Here is an 18,830-nt window from a genome sequence, read left to right on the forward strand (position 1 = left end):
ACCCACAAAAACCGTCCGTAACTTAACTTTTGCCATTTAAGTTACACCGCCGTAAAATCTCTACCTAAGTGCCCGATCCACAAAGCACTTACCTAGAAATTTTGAGCGGTGTAACTTAAATCCGTCCGGCGCAAGGCGTTCCTAATCGAATGGGGCGAGTCCCATTTAAATTAGGCGCGCTCCCACGCCGGACGTACTGCACATGCTCCCAACGCGATTTTCCCGACGTTCATTGCGCAAAATTACGTTACGCCGAGTTTTGTGAATTGCGCCGGGTAAAAAAAGTTGCGGCGGGGAAAAAATTTTTTTTTAAAAAAAAATTGACAGCGTCGCGGGAAAGAAGGGTCTACTTTTACATGGTGTACTAACTTTACACTTTGTAAAAGCAGCCCTAATTTTGCGACGGCAAACTAATACTTACGGAGAAAAAACGAAGCGTAAATGCTTCGTGGATCTCCGTAAGTGCTAATTTGCATACCCGACGCTGGATTTCGACGAGAAATGCCCCCAGCGGCGGCTGCGGTACTGCATCCTAAGATCCGGCAGTGTAAGTCCCATACACATGTCGGATCTTCTGCCTAACTATGGAAAACTGATTCTGTGGATCAGTTCCATAGATAGAAACAGGGATATGACGGTGTCTCAGTAGATACGCCGGCATATCCCTTTTGTGGATCAGGCCCTTAGGGCTTCGGAAGTGATACACTTCAATTCATTTTAGAGAACGGTTAATTAGTTCCACAGAGAATACTATTGCTAATACTGCATGATGGAACAGGAAATCATTAAGAATCTTTAGTATCATAAATAGATAGATAATAAACAACCTGTTTGCATTGATACTAATTTTCCAGGGTAATTACTAGATAATAGCTATGCATGTAATAATACATGTAATCGCACGTAATAAAGGATTAACGCACTTTCACAAGTGTATATAAAATAATATCCTATTATGTCACATTTCCACAATCTGATTCAGGTCACACCGCATTGTGTGCAGATTAAATACATGAATCTCTGCACTAGCAAATAAGGCATATCAATTATTAACTGTATGTGAAATGCGTTAATATTCGTATTATCAATGGATATCCTATCACCACTTTACCTAAGCGTCGTCTTTACATATCGGACTTTAGTTGCGTCACTTATTTGAATTTAATTAAAGTGAATGTAAAGCAATTTTTTTTAGATTAAGGTAACAAACATGTTATACTTTCCTGCTCTGTGTAATGGTATTGCACAGAAGGCCTTGGTAAACCTCCAATTCTGGGGTCCCACCGTTTTTCCTCTGTGCCCCCATAGCAAAATACTTCCTATGGGGGAATTAATGTGGGCGCATTCCCAAGCTGGCCCCCTCCCCTCCTCACAGGATCTGACTAACTGCTGTTCTCAGTAAAGCCTGTGAATCCAGGAGGAGAGCAGAGCGGGGCTGCCAGCAGGGAGAGTGTTTAGGGATGGAGGAAGGCACAGACAGTTTTTACCCTAAAAGAGCAGTTTTTACCTTAATAATTAAAAGTCAGCAGCTACAAATACTGTAATTGCTGGCTTTTAATACAAGGACACTTACCTGTCCAGGGAGCCCACGATGTTGGCACCCTAATGCTGCGTACACACGATCAGTCCATCCGATGAGAAACGGACCAATGGACCGTTTTCATCGGTTAACCGATGAAGCTGACTGATGGTCCGTCGCGCTTACACACCATCGGTTAAAAAAACGATTGTGTCAGAACGCTGTGACGTAAAACATAACAACGTGCTGAAAAAAACTAAGTTCAATGCTTCCAAGCATGCGTCGACTTGATTCCGAGCATGCGCGGATTATTAACCGATGGTCGTGCCTACTAACGATCGGTTTTGTCCTATCGGTTAGGAATCCATCGGTTAATTTTAAAACAAGTTGCCTTTTTTAGGGCTCCCACACACGATCGGTTTTGACCGATGAAAATGGTCCACCAGACCATTCTCATTGGTTTAACCGATCGTGTGTACGCGGCATAAGCCGATCCATCCATCAGGTGCAGCCGCTGGCATTTTCACTGAGGGGAAACAGGAAGTGAAGCCTTGCGGCTTCACTTCCTCTGCAGAGGCGCATTAACCGGTTTTCAGCCGCTAGCGGGGGTTAAAACCGCACCACTATCGGCCGAAAACCGCCGCAATTCCGACGGTATTGCGCCACTAAAAATAGTGGCACTATACCCCCACTGCACCTCCCACCCCAGTGTGAAAGGGGCCCAAGTGAAGATCAAGAGCATGGGGTAAAGACCTCCAACTAATAGAAGGAAAGTTCAAAACTAATCTTAGAAAGGGTTATTTTACTAAAGAATAGATGATGTTTGGAATAGATTTTCAGCAGAGGTAGTGAATTCGTCAACAGTACGTGGATTCAAACATGCTTAGGAGAAATATGGATCTATACGCAGTCGAAGAAGCTTAACCACTTGACCACTGGGCACTTAAACCCCCTTCCTAACCAGATCAATTTTCAGCTTTCGGTGCTCTCACAATTCGAATGACAATTACTCAGTCATACAACATTGTACCCATATGAAATTTTCTTCCTTTTTTTCACACAAATAGAGCTTTCTTTTGGTGGTATTTGATCACCTCTGGGTTTTTTATTTTTTGCGCTATAAAAGAAAAAAGACTGAAAATTCTGTAAAAATAAATACATTTTTCTCGTTTCTGTCATATTGGCAGGTTATTTCTCACACACAGCAAATGCATACCACAAATTATACCCAAAAACACATTCTGCTATTCCTCCCGAGTATGGCGATACCACATGTGTGTGACTTTTACACAGCGTGGCCACATACAGAGGCCCAACATGCATGGAGCACCATCAGGCGTTCTGGAGCACCCAGGCCAATTCTGACATTCCTCTCCTACATGTAAAAATCATCATTTATTTGCTGGAAAATTTCATAGAACCCCAAAACATTAGATATGTTTTTTTACCCTAGAGAATACAATGGCGGTCATTACAACTTTTTATCTTGCACGGTATTTGCGCAGCAATTTTTCGAATGCGTTTAAAAAAAAAAGTTTTGTGCTTAAAAAAAAAACACAAAACAGTAGTTTGCCCAATGTTTTTGCATAATATGAAAGATGAAGATACGCCGAGTAAATAGATACCTAACATGTCACCCTTCAAAATTGCACACGCTCGTGGAATGGCGCCAAACTTTGCTACTTAAAAATCCCCATAGGCGACGCTTTAAATATTTTTACTGGTTATATGCTTTGAGTTACAGAGGTCTAGGGCCAAAATTATTGTTCTCCCTTTAACGTTCACAGAGATACCTCACATGTGTAGCTTGAACACCGTTTTCATATGTGGGCGGGACTTACGTATGCGTTCGCTTCTGCATGCGAGCACACGGGGACAGGGGCGCTTAAAAAAAAAAAAAAAAAACATTTTATTGTTCATTTTACTTTATTTATTTTAGTTTGACACTTTTTCCCCCAAAAATACATTTTTTGATCACTTTTATTCCTATTATAAGGAATGTAAACATCCCTTGTAATAGGAATATAGCATGACAGGTCCTCTTTACAGTAAGATGTGGGGTCAATAAGACCCCACATCTCACCTCTAGGCTGGGAAGCCTGAAATAAATAAGAAATAAAAATGGTCCTGGCTTTGATCGTAGTGGTGAGTCAGTAGAAGCACCGGAGGGTGGTGGGAGGGGGGGACGTATTGCGGGGTATTGCAGAGTATTGCAGGGTATTGCAGGGTATTGCGGGGTATTGCGGGGTATTGTGGGGTATTGCAGAGTATAGCAGAGTATAGCAGAGTATTGTGGGGTATTGTGGGGTATTGCAGAGTATTGCGGGGTATTGCAGAGTATTGCAGGGTATTGCAGAGTATTGCAGGGTATTGCGGGGTATTGTGGGGTATTGCAGAGTATAGCAGAGTATAGCAGAGTATTGTGGGGTATTGTGGGGTATTGCAGAGTATTGCGGGGTATTGCAGAGTATCGCAGAGTATTGCAGGGTATAGCAGAGTATTGCAGGGTATTGCGGAGTATTGTGGGGTATTGCGGGGTATTGCAGAGTATTGGCAGGGGGTATTAGCAGAGTATTGACAGAGTATTGGCAGGGTATTTGCAGAGTATTGGCAGGGTATTGGCAGGGGGTATTGCAAAGTATTGGCAGGGGGTATTGCAAAGTATTGGCAGGGGGTATTGCAAAGTATTGGCAGGGGGTATTGCAGAGTATTGGCAGGGGAGTATTGCAGAGTATTGGCAGGGGGGTATTGTTTATTGCAGAGTGCACAGTATGGGGCAGGGATGGCTGAGCACGGAGGGATGGATGGCTGGATCTGTGACTGCAATTGTCCCCTCTCCTCTCACACTGTACCGATCGGTACAGAGAGGGGAGGGAGGAACCGACGTCATCACATGGGGGCGCGCGGGAGCAAGATTCTAGGAGGACGTCCATAGGCTATGGCGCGGTCATCAAGAGGTTAAAGAAAACAAAATGGGGCAGACTCAATGGACCAAAGTCTGTCTTATCCAATTCACCCAAAATCAATGCGCAAAATGCAGTAACTTGTAGCAACCAATTTGAAAACGATCCCTTAAATGATCCAAATACAATAAACCATATGTTATTGGCTCCTGTGGTGTACAGCATCTTGGGCAATGGAGAAACCGGACAATGGCAAGATAAGGCTTGAGGTCAAAGCTACAGAAATCAAATGCAGCGTACACAAGATTGGAATTTCAAGACCAGAAAAGTTTGATGTGAGCTTTGGGTCGGGAATTCTGACCGTGTGTAGGCTCCATCTGACGTTTTCTGTCGTAATTTCCGACAACAAAAATTTGAGAGCTGGTCCTTAATTTTTTTCTACAGGAAAAGTTCTTGTCGGAAATTACAATCGTCTGTATGCAATTCCGACGCACAAAAAAACACGCATGCTCAGAATCAAGCAGAAGAGCCGAACTGCCTATTGAACTTCTCGTCGTACGTCTTGTACGTCACCGCGTTCTTGACGGTCGGAATTTTGTGTGACCGTGTGTTGCATACACACGGTCACACAAAATTCCGACAGTCAAGAACTCACAAAGCTCACATCGAACTTTTCTTGTCTTGAAATTCCACACAAGTTTGAGCCAACATTCTGAAAAACATCCATGGTTTTTTTGTCGGAATTTCCGATCATGTGTACGCGGCATTAGGGCTGCGGAGTTATATTCTACAACTCTCTCTATATGCTACAATGCCATAAAATAAAGACGAACATGTTACTTGACTCACCTGCTTTTTGGAGACCCCAGGCTCTGTGACAATCACTTCTATCCTGGTATTCTCTTCATCCTTCTCCTGAGAATCTCTTGCACTGGGAGCCCCAGAATCCAAGCTTGGTGGCCCATCATATGAATTATGGAGAGTTACCAATGCCAACTGTTTTTTTACCTCCATCTGCTTACCCTCCACCTTTACGTTACTGTCTACACTGTCCTCATCCAACATCATTGTAGAAATAATTATCTGAGTACAAAGCAATGAGGATTACAATAACATAACAACATGTAGAGGGAAGCTAATCCACTGTCTGATCACTGGAAGAGAAGTTCATTAATGATCTTTAACTCCAGCCTTTATAGGTTGGAAGGCTCTGCACTCAGCTATTCACATATTCATAATATTCAAATCTCTTCCTCTCTGATCCCATGCTGGCTCTGCACACTGCCAGACTGCTGAGCGCCACACCGCCGTGCCTCACATGCATATCAAATATCAGCTGTACTGACAGTGTATAATGACTCGGCTACACCTCACACAGCCCTCGTGTGCAAATCACAACGCGGCTCTGACCAATCAACATAGTGCCTTGTATTATTAACATAATAATAATAATGATATTACTACCACGACTGGACAAAATTTCAGCCAATGCTTCTGAAATATTTTACAGCAGAAGCCTTTTTTAACCACTTAACCCCCGGACCATATTGCTGGTCAAAGACCAGAGCACTTTTTGCGATTCGGGACTGCGTCGCTTTAACTGACAATTGCGCGGTCGTGCAACGTGGCTCCCAAACAAAATTGGCGTCCTTTTTTCCCCACAAATAGAGCTTTCTTTTGGTGGTATTTGATCACCTCTGCCTCCTCTTTTGCGCTATAAACAAAAATAGAGCAACAATTTTGAAAAAAAATAATATTTTTTACTTTTTACCATGATTAATATCCCCCAAATATATATAAAAAAACATTTTTTTCCTCAGTTTAGGCCGATACGTATTCTTATACATATTTTTCGTAAAAAAAAAATCGCAATAAACGTTTATTGATTGGTTTACGCAAAAGTTACAGCGTTTACAAAATAGGGGGTAGTTTTATGGCATTTTTATTAATTCTTTTCTTTTTACTAGTAATGGCGGTGATCAGCGATTTGTTTTCGGTACTGCAACATTATGGCGGACACTTGACACATTTTTGGGACCATTGGCATTTTTATAGCGATCAGTGCTATACAAATGCTTTGGATTACTATAAAAATGTCACTGGCAGGGAAGGGGTTAACACTAGGGGAAGGGGTTAAAGCGGGAGTTCACCCATTTGTAAAAAAAAAAAAAATCTCCCCTTAGCTTCCTGCTCGTTCGGTCTAGGGGAATCGGCTATTTGTATTAAAATATGAGCTGTACTTACCCGTTTTCGAGCTGCATCTTCTTCCGTCGCTTCCGGGTATGGGTCTTCGGGAGCCGGCGTTCCTTCTTGATTGACAGTCTTCCGAAAGGCTTCCGACGGTCGCATCCATCGCGTCACTCGTAGCCGAAAGAAGCCGAACGTCGGTGCGGCTCTATACTGCGCCTGCGCACCGACGTTCGGCTTCTTTCGGAAAATCGTGACGCGATGGATGCGACCGTCGGAAGCCTCTCGGAAGACTGTCAATCAAGAAGGAACGCCCATTCCCGAAGCCCATACCCGGAAGCGACGAAGAGGATGCATCTCGTAAACGGGTAAGTACTGCACATATTTTAAAATAAACAGCCGATTCCCCTAGTAAAAACGAGCAGGAAGCTAAGGGGGAAAAGTGCCCTCTAAGGGTGAACCCCCGCTTTAAGTATGTTCCCTGGGTGTGTTCTAACTGTAGGGGGTGGCCTCACTAGTGGGAAATGACTGATTGATGTTTATACAGACGGTCAGGCATTTCTCCCCCTGACAGGACCGGGAGCTGTGTGTTTACACACACAGCTCCCGGTCCTCGCTCTGTAACGAGCAATCGCGGGTGCCCGGCGGCGATTGCGCCCGCCGGGCACCAGCACGGGAGTCAGGGACGAGCGGGGGCGCGCACGCGCCTCTAGTGGCCGCTAAGAGAGCCGACGTTATTGTACGGGCTCTCGCGCAGGGGAGCCGACCTGCCGCCATAGAACTGCGGTGGCAGGTCGGCAAGTAGTTAACTTTGCTCTATTGTTACTAGTGGAAACACTTGTCCTCCATCTACTGTAAAGTGCCTGCTGGCTCCTGTCAAAAAACGAATTTGATCCTGAACATTTAACCCTTCCGTGACCAAAGGTCATTGCTGCCTTGATACCCAGACCAAATTTAATAGCAACAGTATACTTTGGTTAACCACTTCAGCCCCGGAAGGATTTGCCCCCTTAATGGCCTGGCCATTTTTTGTGATATGACGCAGCGTCGCTTTAACTGACAATTGCGCGGTCATGCGACGATGTACCCAAACAAAATGTATGTGCTTTTTTTCCCCACAAATAGAGCTTTCTTTTGGTGGTATCTGATCACCTCTGTTTTTTTTGCGCTATAAACAAAAATTTAAAAAAAATATATATATTTATAACTTTTTACTACAATAAATACCTCATTTTTTATTTTATTTTTTAAACACATTTATTCATCAGTTTAGGCGGATATATATTCCTCTACATATTTTTGGTAAAAAAATTTTTTTTTATATATATATATATATATATATATATATATATATATATATATATATATATATATATATATATATATATATAAAATATATATTACAGACCAAAAGTTTGGACACACCTTCTCATTCAAAGAGTTTTCTTTATTTTCATGACTATGAAAATTGTAGATTCACACTGAAGGCATAAAAACTATGAATTAACACATGTGGAATTATACATAACAAAAAAGTGTGAAACAACTGAAAATATATTTCATATTCTAGGTTCTTCAAAGTAGCCACCTTTTGCTTTGATTACTGCTTGGCACACTCTTGGCATTCTCTTGATGAGCTTCAAGAGGTAGTCACCTGGCGCAGCACCCCATCACTCTCCTTCTTGGTCAAATAGCCCTTACACAGCCTGGAGGTGTGTTTGGGGTCATTGTCCTGTTGAAAAATAAATGATGGTCCAACTAAACGCAAACCGGATGGAATAGCATGCCGCTGCAAGATGCTGTGGTAGCCATGCTGGTTCAGTATGCCTTCAATTTTGAATAAATCCCCAACAGTGTCACCAGCAAAGCACCCCCACACCATCACACCTCCTCCTCCATGCTTCACGGTGGGAACCAGGCATGTAGAGTCCATCCGTTCACCTTTTCTGCGTCGCACAAAGACACGGGGGTTGGAACCAAAGATCTCAAGTTTGGACTCATCAGACCAAAGCACAGATTTCCACTGGTCTAATGTCCATTCCTTGTGTTCTTTAGCCCAAACAAGTCTCTTCTGCTTGTTGCCTTTCTTTAGCAGTGGTTTCCTAGCAGATATTCTACCGTGTCTGCTGCAAAAGGTGGCTACTTTGAAGAACCTAGAATATGAAATATATTTTTATATCGGACACCTTTGACACTTTTTTGGGACCACTGACATTTATACAGCAATTAGTGCTATAAAACTGCACTGATTACTGTGTAAATGTCACTGGCAGGGTACTTGTTAACACCAGAGGGCGATCAAAGGGTTAACTGTGTCCCCTGCGAGGTGATTCTAACTGTGGGGGGGAGACTCACTGGAGGAGGAGACCGCTTGCGGTTTCTAATCTTTACCTCCCTTAATACCTTAATGCATAGGATGCATTAGGCTCGGTTCACACTGAATGCCGATGCGGCTTCCAGCAGGGGTCCTGTGCGTCCTGGTTTAACGTTTCAAATTTGGGTCTGAATTCGGACCTAAAACAGACCAAAAGACGCACAGGTCTCCTGTGCAAATTCGCACTGGAACCACATCGGAGATATGTGAACCGTCTCTATAAAGAGCCATTCACATTCTCCTACTATTGCGAATTGGATGTGGAGATTCAGCATCCAATTCACAATAGTGTGAACCCGGCCATAAAGGTGAAAAAACATGAGGGGTAACATCCCCTTTAAGCTGTAGCTGATTGACCTTCTTTTTGATGGTGCCTGCCTAGTTCTGAGGCCAGTGCCACTTGGCAGAGTCATCACCATGACACCAAGGTTTTATTTAGGATTTATTAACCACTTAAGCCCTGGACCAATATGCTGGCTAAAGACCCAAGGTGTTTTTACAGTTCGGGACTGCGTCGCTTTAACAGACAATTGCGCGGTCGTGCGACGTGGCTCCCAAACAAAATTGGCGTCCTTTTTTCCCCACAAATAGAGCTTTCTTTTTGTGGTATTTGATCACATCTGCGGTTTTTAGTTTTTGCGCTATAAACAAAAATAGAGCGACAATTTTGAAAAAAATGCAATATTTTTTACTTTTTGCTATAATAAATATCCCCCAAAAACATATATAATTTTTTTTTTCCTCAGTTTAGGCCGATACGTATTCTTCTACCTATTTTTGGTAAAAAAAAAATCGCAATAATCGTTTATCGGTTGGTTTGCACAAAATTTATAGCGTTTACAAAATAGGGGATAGTTTTATTGCATTTTTTTTTTTTTTTTTTTTTTTAATACTAATGGCGGCGATCAGCGATTTTTTTTGTGACTGCGACATTATGGCGGACACTTCGGACAATTTTGACACATTTTTGGGACCATTGTAATTTTCACAGCAAAAAATGCATTTAAATTGCATTCTTTATTGTGAAAATGACAGTTGCAGTTTGGGAGTTAACCACAGGGGGCGCTGTAGGAGTTAGGGTTCACTTTGTGAGTGTTTACAACTGTAGGGGGGTGTGGCTGTAGGTGTGACGTCATCGATCGTGTCTCCCCTATAAAGGGGATGACGCGATCGATACGCCGCCACAGTGAAGCACGGGGAAGCCGTGTTTACACACGGCTCTCCCCGTTCTTCAGCTCCGGGGACCGATCGCCGCGGTCCCGTTCCCGGAGCTTCGGACCGGGTCGCGGGAGCGCGCCGCGGGCGCGCGCTCGCGACCCACGGCTGGGTACAAGCACAGGACGTATATATACGTGCTTGTGCCCAGCCGTGCCATTCTACCGACGTATATGTGGAGGAGACGGTCCGGAAGTGGTTAAAGGCACAATAGGCTGTTCTTTTTGCAAAGGTGTTTTCACATTTTGCTAGGGAATTTGTCCCAAAGCTTAGTGAATGAGGTGAAGCATTGCTGACTTCCATCATCCAATCATGTGCAAGCAATTTATTTTTATTTTTTTCCCCCAGCACATGATTAGATATTCTTTACAAAGTGAAACCTCACCACATTCACTAAAGCTCTGTGGCAAATTCCCTTGCAAAGCGAACAGCCTATTTGCATTTAATAAATCAAGCTACCCCCCAATGATCTTTTAAGCCATCTGTAAGGATGACATTCTTGAATCTTCCCACTGACCACCAATGTAAAGGGTATTTAAGCCACTGACTCCAACAAATTTCTTTTAGAATGGGTTCCTGGTGGAGATCTGAAAATTATTTTAAGGGTTCCTTTTTCAGCAAAAAGGCTGAGAAAGGCCACATTAATCCATTGGCTTTTGTCATTTCGAACACGTTTGATATACTGTATACAACACCCTTATTTTTGTGCAACGTCTTTCAATTTTGTATTCTATACAGTACAGGGGCGGACTGACCATTGGGACTCTCGGGCACTGCCCGAGGGCCCCATGCCACTAGGGGGCCCCATCAGGGTTGCCAGGCTCAATAAAACCAGGGACAGTATATAAAAATCTGTGTTTTTTTACATCTGTCCCAGATATGTCTGAAACCGACATGCTTTTGATGTGAAATGCCTGAGATTTTAGCTGCCCTGCCTCTGCACTGCCTCCTGGCGTGGTGGCCATCTATAAGCCCGAGGGCCCCATAATCTTCTATTGCCCGGGGGTCCCATGAGTTGTCAGTCCACCCCTGGTACAGTATATTTGTGGTATGTGTTCATACACACTTGGTCTGGGTTGCAACAGTGCTTTCTGCATGGGGTTCTAAAGAATATGAATATATAATATCAATATATAAATACTCAAAAACAAATCATAATAATGTATGCAGTAAGAGATGCACAAGTGTCTTTGTGTCCACAAGGGTGAAAAGATGTCATGCACCACAGTGTTTCCAACATGGAGATATCCGCCAGAGCATCAGCACATACTTGCACAACTTAATAAGGTAGCCGACATATTCAAGGGAGATAAGGGATGTGACCTTAAAGTGGTATTAAAGGTTTGAATAAAAAAATAAAATAAAAATAACAAACTTATGTCATACTTACCTCCACTGTGCAGCTCGTTTTCCACAGAGTGGCCCCGATCCTCGTCTTCTGGGCTCCCTCTGTGGCTATCTCGGCTCATCCCAGATTCTGGTAACTATCCTGGGAAGCGCTCTCCTAAGGGCGTTACCTTACAGGCGCGCTCTCGAGTCCTGTATTCGGCGTACATAGCCGCCGAGTACAGGACATTGGAGTTGATTGACAGCAGTGTGAGCCAATAGCTGCACTGCTATCAATCTATCCAATGAAGAGCTAAGAAGTCTGGGCCAAGAAGAGCCGAGAAGCCAGCACATTCTCGATGCCTGACTTTTGAGGGCTCAGGTAAGTAAACCGGGGGGGGGGGGGGGGGGGGGGCTGGAGGGGCCTGTAAGTATCAGATGTTTTTTCACCTTAATGCATAGGATGCATTAAAGCGGGACTCCACCCGCGATTTCAAACAGTGTAGCTGCTGACTTTTAATAAGGACACTTACCTGTCCTAGGCGCCCATGATGTTTTTTTTAGGGTGGAACTCCACTTAAAGGTGAAAAAAACATGAAGTTTTACAAGCCCTTTAGGTTTGCATTCACATCTGAGCCTTTCAGGCAGAAAGTCGCACGCTTTTACCACGATTTTTACTGCATTTTTGTGCCGCAACTTTGACATGTTTTTCTACAGGTCAAATGGTCAGAAATGTAAAAAGAAGAAAAACACCTGTAATCTGCCTAAAAAGAAGCTCCAGAACTTGTTTGAGCTTCAGGCGTTTTGGAGCTTCTATCTCCATAGAGAATAATCGTTTTTTTTCCCCTCCAGCGTTTTGGAGCTTCAGGCTTCAAGCTACAAAACGCTCAGGTGTGAATGGGGCCTTACACACGATAATTTTTTGGCATGAAAAAAACTAATAGGTAGATTCAGAAAGAGTTAGGCCGGCTTATCTACAGATAAGCTGACCTAACTCTGAATCTGCACCGACCTATGTTTAAGTGTATTCTCTAACAGAGATACACTTAAACATATCTAAGATAGGACGGCTTGCGCCGTCCTATCTTATATTGCAATGTTTTGGCTGACCGCTAGGTGGCGCTTCCATTGCGGCCGGCGTAGATTATGTAAATGAGCTTTTACTACGATTCCCGAACGTACGCGAGCCCGCCGCAGTCGTTTCCGTAAGGCCTTAGGCGGCCTAAAGTTAGAGCTATGCTCTAGTGGCCTAGCCAATGTTAAGTATGGCCGCCGTTCCCGCCGCGAGATTCAAATTTTTTACGTCGTTTGCGCAATTCGTCCACGAATCGGGAGTTACGTTGTTTACGTACACGTCGAAATCAATAGGCCCGTACGGCGTCCTTAGCCACAATGCGCACTGGGAAGTGTAGGCGCCCGGCGCATGCGCAGTAGCACAAAACGTCAAAAAACGTGAGGTCAAGCCTCATTTCCATACAACACGCCCCCCTCCAACCAATTTGAATTAGGCGCCCTTACGACCGCTCGTTTGAGGCTACGCCGCCGTAGATTAGCAGGTAAGTAGATTGAGAATCACTACTAGCCTAGTTAATTTACGGCGGTGTAGCCTAAACAGGCTAGGCTAGGCCGCCCTAAAGTTAGTCCAATCTCTTTGAATCTACCTACAAGTTTTTAAAAAATTAATTTTTTTTGGTTTAATCTTTTCTTTATTAAATTTTCTTCTTTTTTAACAGTAAAAGTAAATTTTCTTCTTTACATATACCATTTAACATTTTACATTTATCATGCCTTGACACTTGAAAGGTAGCTCACTACATGCTATCTTCCTACTATATGGTGGTTTATCCGAATCCTCCAAAAAAGAAAGAAGAAAAAGACATAAAAAGAAGATATAAAAAAAGGGGGGGGGGTGGGGGGGAGAGAAGTGGGTGCAAAAAGGTGTTTGTGACTATAAAGAATGTGTTAATATATGTGTATTTCTAGTGCTATATTTATTATATTTCCTCTGTGCCTTTTTATATTTATTTATCTGTGATAAGGGGGAATTAATTTTTTATATAAAATTGTGTTTGAGATGTTATATTTCTATGTATGTGTCTTCTCATTTTATTTTTTTTTATTAAATTGTGTTTGAGATGTTATATAAAAAAACATGTCATTTAAAATGTTCTGAAAAATGACAAAATGTTTTTTCGAACATGCTGCATTTTTTAACGACCTTTTAAAAAATTATCGTGTGTGGCTAAAACGACGTTAAAAACCTGCGCATGCTCAGAAGCAAGTTATGAGACGGGAGCGCTGATTCTGGTAAAACTAGCGTTCGTAATGGAGTAAGCACATTCATCACGCTGTAACAGACAGAAAAGCGCGAATCGTCTTTTACTAACACGAAATCAGCTAAAGCAGCCCAAAGGGTGGCGTCATGGAACTTCCCCTTTATAGCGCCGTCATACGTGTTGTACGTCACCGCGTTTTGCTAGAGCATTTTTTTTTTAAACGAGGGTGTGTGGGCAACGTCGTTTTAATGATGAAGTTGGAAAAAAATATGTTTTTTCTACATGCTGAAAAACTTCGTTTTTTTTTCATGCCGAAAAATGATCGTGTGTACGCGGCATAAGAACTATGTGCGATTCTTATAAAGGTAGTAGCTGTATTTTTTTTTTTTTTACAACTTTTTAAAAAATGTGGTTAATTGTTTAAAAATTTAGTACTGTCCTCTTTAAGAATTATTTTATTTTTGCACAGCTAGTCTACCGAAAACAAAATCAGCGGCAGTTCTTTATAAACAAAATCCTCTGATCATCATGTCATAGCTGACATGGTGATCTCATAAAAGAGAACCACATGATTGATTCCTGATTGCTAATAGGGACAAGAGCCAGGGCCGCTGATAGGGGGGGGGCACCAGTCCTCCTGTAGGGGGCCCGGGCTCACAGGGGGGCCCAAAGAGCAGATGGAATCAGTGTGGTTGGATGGAGGGGCAATTACAGGATGCCCTATGTGACTCTCTGCAGCAGCTGAAAACCAGTTTCTCTCCCTCCCGCCGACTTTCAGCTGCTGCAGGGAGAGACACACAGACACAGCTGCCGGCTTACCTGTCACATTAAAAAAATAACAAAGTGTAACCCTGTATTGTTTTAATCTCTTGTAAAATTTAATACAATTCTTGGGGGGAATTTTTTTTTTAAAAATATTTAAAAAAAATTGTGAAATATTTTTTTTTCAAAACATTTAAATGTTTTTAAAAAAAACATATAAAATGTTTTTGTGTAAAAAAATATTTAAAAAAGGGCTAATTCACACAGCTTCTCTGTTATATTTGTGTCCGCCAAGAATGATTTTAGTATATTTTAAGTGAAAATCTTGTACTGATATATTTGAGGGGGGCCTTGCCAGGTAGGCTGTACGGGGCCCCGTGATTTGTAACAGCAGCCCTGACTAGAGCTGATGGTGACCATGTGGTCTCAAGTCCACACAGTGTCAGCTACTAGCTGTCAAAAAGGGAACATCGTCCAATTTCCTCTATGCACAGGACGTTGAACAAGGGGACAGTAATCTACAGAGTGAAAATGGGAAAGGATTAAAATAATTTTTAAATAATAGGAAGGATTTAAATGAATTTGTCCCTGTATTAGGGGTGCATTGGATCGATCCTCGGATCAGAGCCACGGATCGGATCATTTTTCAGATCAGCAAAAAAAAATTGTAGCCTCACTGTGCTCCCATTGCAGCCTCACTCTCACCTCTACCTGACGCTCCTCTCTTCCTTCACCTTCTTGCCCGGATGCTCATCTCCTCCCCTGACCCTCCTTAGCCCATGGGCATGTCTCCCCCCAGGTGGTGGAGGACAGTCGGGTCACACTTGGCTCCTATGATGCCAAGTCACACTTGGCATCCCAATTCAGTGTGGGTGTTTATACCTCTATATTCCCTCCATATGTCTGTCACACTCCATGCAGCCCCAGACATAAGCTGCACCTCACCCCCCAGGCTGGTGTCATGTGCCCTCCGCTCCCCCTCTCCTTCCTGAGGGGTAAACAATCCCCCCTGGGAGGTAAATTCTTCCATACCTACGCGACCCCGCACACATGAAGCCACACATGGAGCCTCACCTGCCGCTTTGCACCGCCCCCCCCCCGGCTTCTCTCGCAGCTCACCGCAGGACAGCCGCTCACCTGCAGCGGCGTCCATCACTTAACAGTTATCCACGCTGGGGGAGTGGCCTGACACGGCAAAAGGTGATTGGCTGCGGCGCACATTCTGTCCATAACAAGCGCGGGGTAAGGAGTAGGCGGGGCTGTGCGAGTGCGAGCAGAGCGGAGACTATTTCAATGTCAGCCGTTACAGTGTGTTTTACCATTCTGCTCACCCCCCTCCACCTGCGCCACGGTTCATGTGTGTGCCGATCCGTAGTCGTTGATCCGTGCGGATCACGGATCAATGACGATCCGTTGCACCACTACCCTTTATTGTGATTACTGATGCTACTATTATCACCTGTTGCTAGAAATGATATCACTACTTATGACCGCTTTCATCTATGGCTTCTCAATTAGGTATTTTTCTTTGCAACAGATTCCCTTTAGTTGTTACAGAAAATTTTAAAAATGTCATACTGAAGACATAGTTATCTTTTTAAAATCAGGTAGATTTAAAATACAAATCCTTACTTGCAAGGACTGTACCAAAAAAAAGGCAGGCAATGCTGGGCTTTCTCATTAGTAAGCCCAGAATTCTTTGCAAACTGCCATAAATTTGCCCTGTAAGCAAATTTGCTCAATAACATTTTAAGGCCTCGATCACACAGGTATTAAAACACCATACATGTGAGGGCCATGTTTACACACACAAAGATGCACAGGTGCTCTGCGCATTCCCCATGCAGGCAGACCTATTCATGTCAATTGGGATGCAGTGGTTGCACGAACACAGCCGCTACTCCAAATTTGACATCCACGCGGGTGCAAGTACACGGCCCGCAACACAGATAGTGTGAGTTTGGAGCTGTGCACTCACATGGATGTCAGATTGGGACAGCAGTTGTGTTCATGCGACCACTGCATCCCAACTAACATGAATGGGAATGCCTGCATGGGTATTCACGGAACACCTGGGCATCCCTGTGTGGGTAAACCTGGCCGTATATTGTTGTACACCACTGTGAGAAGGAGGCCTAAAAATAAGCAGAATACACAACACAGACATGTAACCCCTCTCATATCTGTTTTAGGTTTCCTCCTTATTAGAACTTTCCAAGCAGAGACAGACGGGTACCTGTGTCTCTAGATCAGTGGTTCTCAATCTTCTAGGACCATGACCCCTTGATAAAATTTCCCAAGTTGTGGGGACCCCTAACAGTAAAACATTTTTCGTAGCGTGGGTTGTCAGCACCCAAGGCAGGTCATTTACGCCCCTAACCCGCAGAAATTTAGCGCTCCCTGAGTCCTTTTAATGGCAACTATAATCGCAGGTAGTGTCACTCACTGTCTCCGGCTTCACTGTGTCTCCAGCTCTGTGGTGTCTCGTAGCAGTGACACCTATGCTGAAATCAGGACATGGGGTCTCCTCCAGCCTCTTCCACTTCACATTCCTTACCAGTCAGCTGACCTCTAGTCTTTGCCCCCCCCAGCTATGCCGTAAACTGAATGGGCGCTTGCGAAGAGGCTGAGTGGGCGACTGCGGGCTCCAGGAACAGCCCAGATGGGTGGCCACATGCTCCAGGGATAGCCCTGCTGAGTGGCTGCAAAAATGCAGTGGGAGAGTGAAGCGGGCTTCAGGAACAGCCCAGGATTCGTTGACCCCTGGTAAATCATCATTTGACCCCCTAGGGGGTCCCGACCCCCAGGTTGAGAACCACTGCTCTAGATGCTTCATAACCCCCCTCTACCTACTCCATAATTTAGTGCTATTTAATCTTCTTTAGTGATTGGGAACTAAATTTGTTTAGTGTCCACAAATCCACCATCACACACCTGTTCTTTGTTTTATATCACCTCTATTTATGACACGATGGCCCAGATTCACCAAGCACTTACGCCGACGTATAGCACGTTACGCCGACGTAAGTGCAAATGTACGCCGGCGTATGTGTGCGGCAGACCCACGAACCAACATGCGCCTAAAAACAGGCTACACCCCGCCGACGTAGCTTGCACACGCCGGCGTAGGGTGGGCGCATATATGGGCTGGACGCATGGTGCTGCTCCCATTGATTAGCCATTCAAACATGCAAATGATTGAAATACGGCGATTCACGAACATGCGTGCGCCCGGCGCATGCTACGCGAGATGCGCGAAAGTTGTACGTCCGGCGTAAAGTTATTCCCCATAAATGAGGTGCAACCCAGCAACAGACATGCACAGGTCAGCTGGAGAGCAGCTGCAGCAGCACCGTTACAGACAAGCAGAGCAACCACACTTGCAGGACAACACATCCGTATGCCAACATGCCAGGGGCAGCCATGGTCATAGCACTACTGCGTCAACAGGCACGGAGAAGTTCTTCTTTCGCTTCTCCTTCTCAATGTCACTGTCTGACATGTTGTCTGCACCAGGGAACACAAGCTGGCGTACTTTGCGTTGGACGTGCGTCTGGCTGGGCGTACGTTATGTTCACGGCGTACGCGGTGATCCGGCGTAGCTTAGGCGGTTGTGCCGGCGTGGTTGTGAGCAGGCGCAGGGGGGGTGCTGTGCATGCATCCACGTCACGTCATGCGCAGTTCGTGATACGCCGGGCATAAAACACTGCACCACGCCGACGTACCGGTCTGGCACTCGGCCCATCATTTGCATGGGGTCACGCCCACTTCCACCTACGCCTGCGTGTGCCTTCGAAAACCACGCCACGCTGGTGCAGCCTTGGGAGCACTAGCTTGATGAATGCAATGCATGCCTCTCCGCGCTACGTTGGCGTGCCGTACGGTGTGTGCGCTACGGCGGCGTAATGTGCGCCATGCTCTCTGTGAATTTGGGCCATTGAGGCAAGCAATGGCACAGTGAGGCAAGCAATGGCACAGTGAGGCATGCAATGGCAAAGTGAGGCATGCAATGGCACAGTGAGGCATGCAATGGCACAGCGAGGCATGCAATGGCACAGCGAGGCATGTAATGGCACAGCGAGGCATGCAATGGCAAAGCGAGGCATGCAATGGCAAAGTGAGGCATGCAATGGCAAAGTGAGGCATGCAATGGCACAGTGAGGCATGAAATGGCACAGTGAGGCAAGCAATGGCACAGTGAGGCAAGCAATGGCACAGTGAGGCAAGCAATGGCACAGTGAGGCATGCAATGGCACAGTGAGGCATGC

The 18,830-nt window shown here is 44.5% G+C and overlaps 1 protein-coding gene across 2 annotated transcripts in view; it reads right to left on the bottom strand.

Moving 5' to 3' along the window:
* ATP7B (ATPase copper transporting beta) overlaps positions 1-18,830 on the bottom strand; it is a 156,305-nt gene that overhangs the window by 88,441 nt on the left and 49,034 nt on the right. The window contains exon 1 of one of the 2 annotated variants that reach the window (XM_040340334.1): positions 5,272-5,587. The exons of the other annotated variant lie outside the window; for it this stretch is intronic. Within the exon in view, the coding sequence (XP_040196268.1) occupies positions 5,272-5,490 (219 nt within the window). The 5' untranslated portion in view covers positions 5,491-5,587. Of the gene's footprint in view, positions 1-5,271; positions 5,588-18,830 lie in introns of those variants that run through there. 2 annotated transcript variants of the gene reach the window in all.

The sequence above is a fragment of the Rana temporaria genome, chromosome 2, assembly GCF_905171775.1.
Source record: "Rana temporaria chromosome 2, aRanTem1.1, whole genome shotgun sequence".
NCBI lineage: Eukaryota > Metazoa > Chordata > Amphibia > Anura > Ranidae > Rana > Rana temporaria.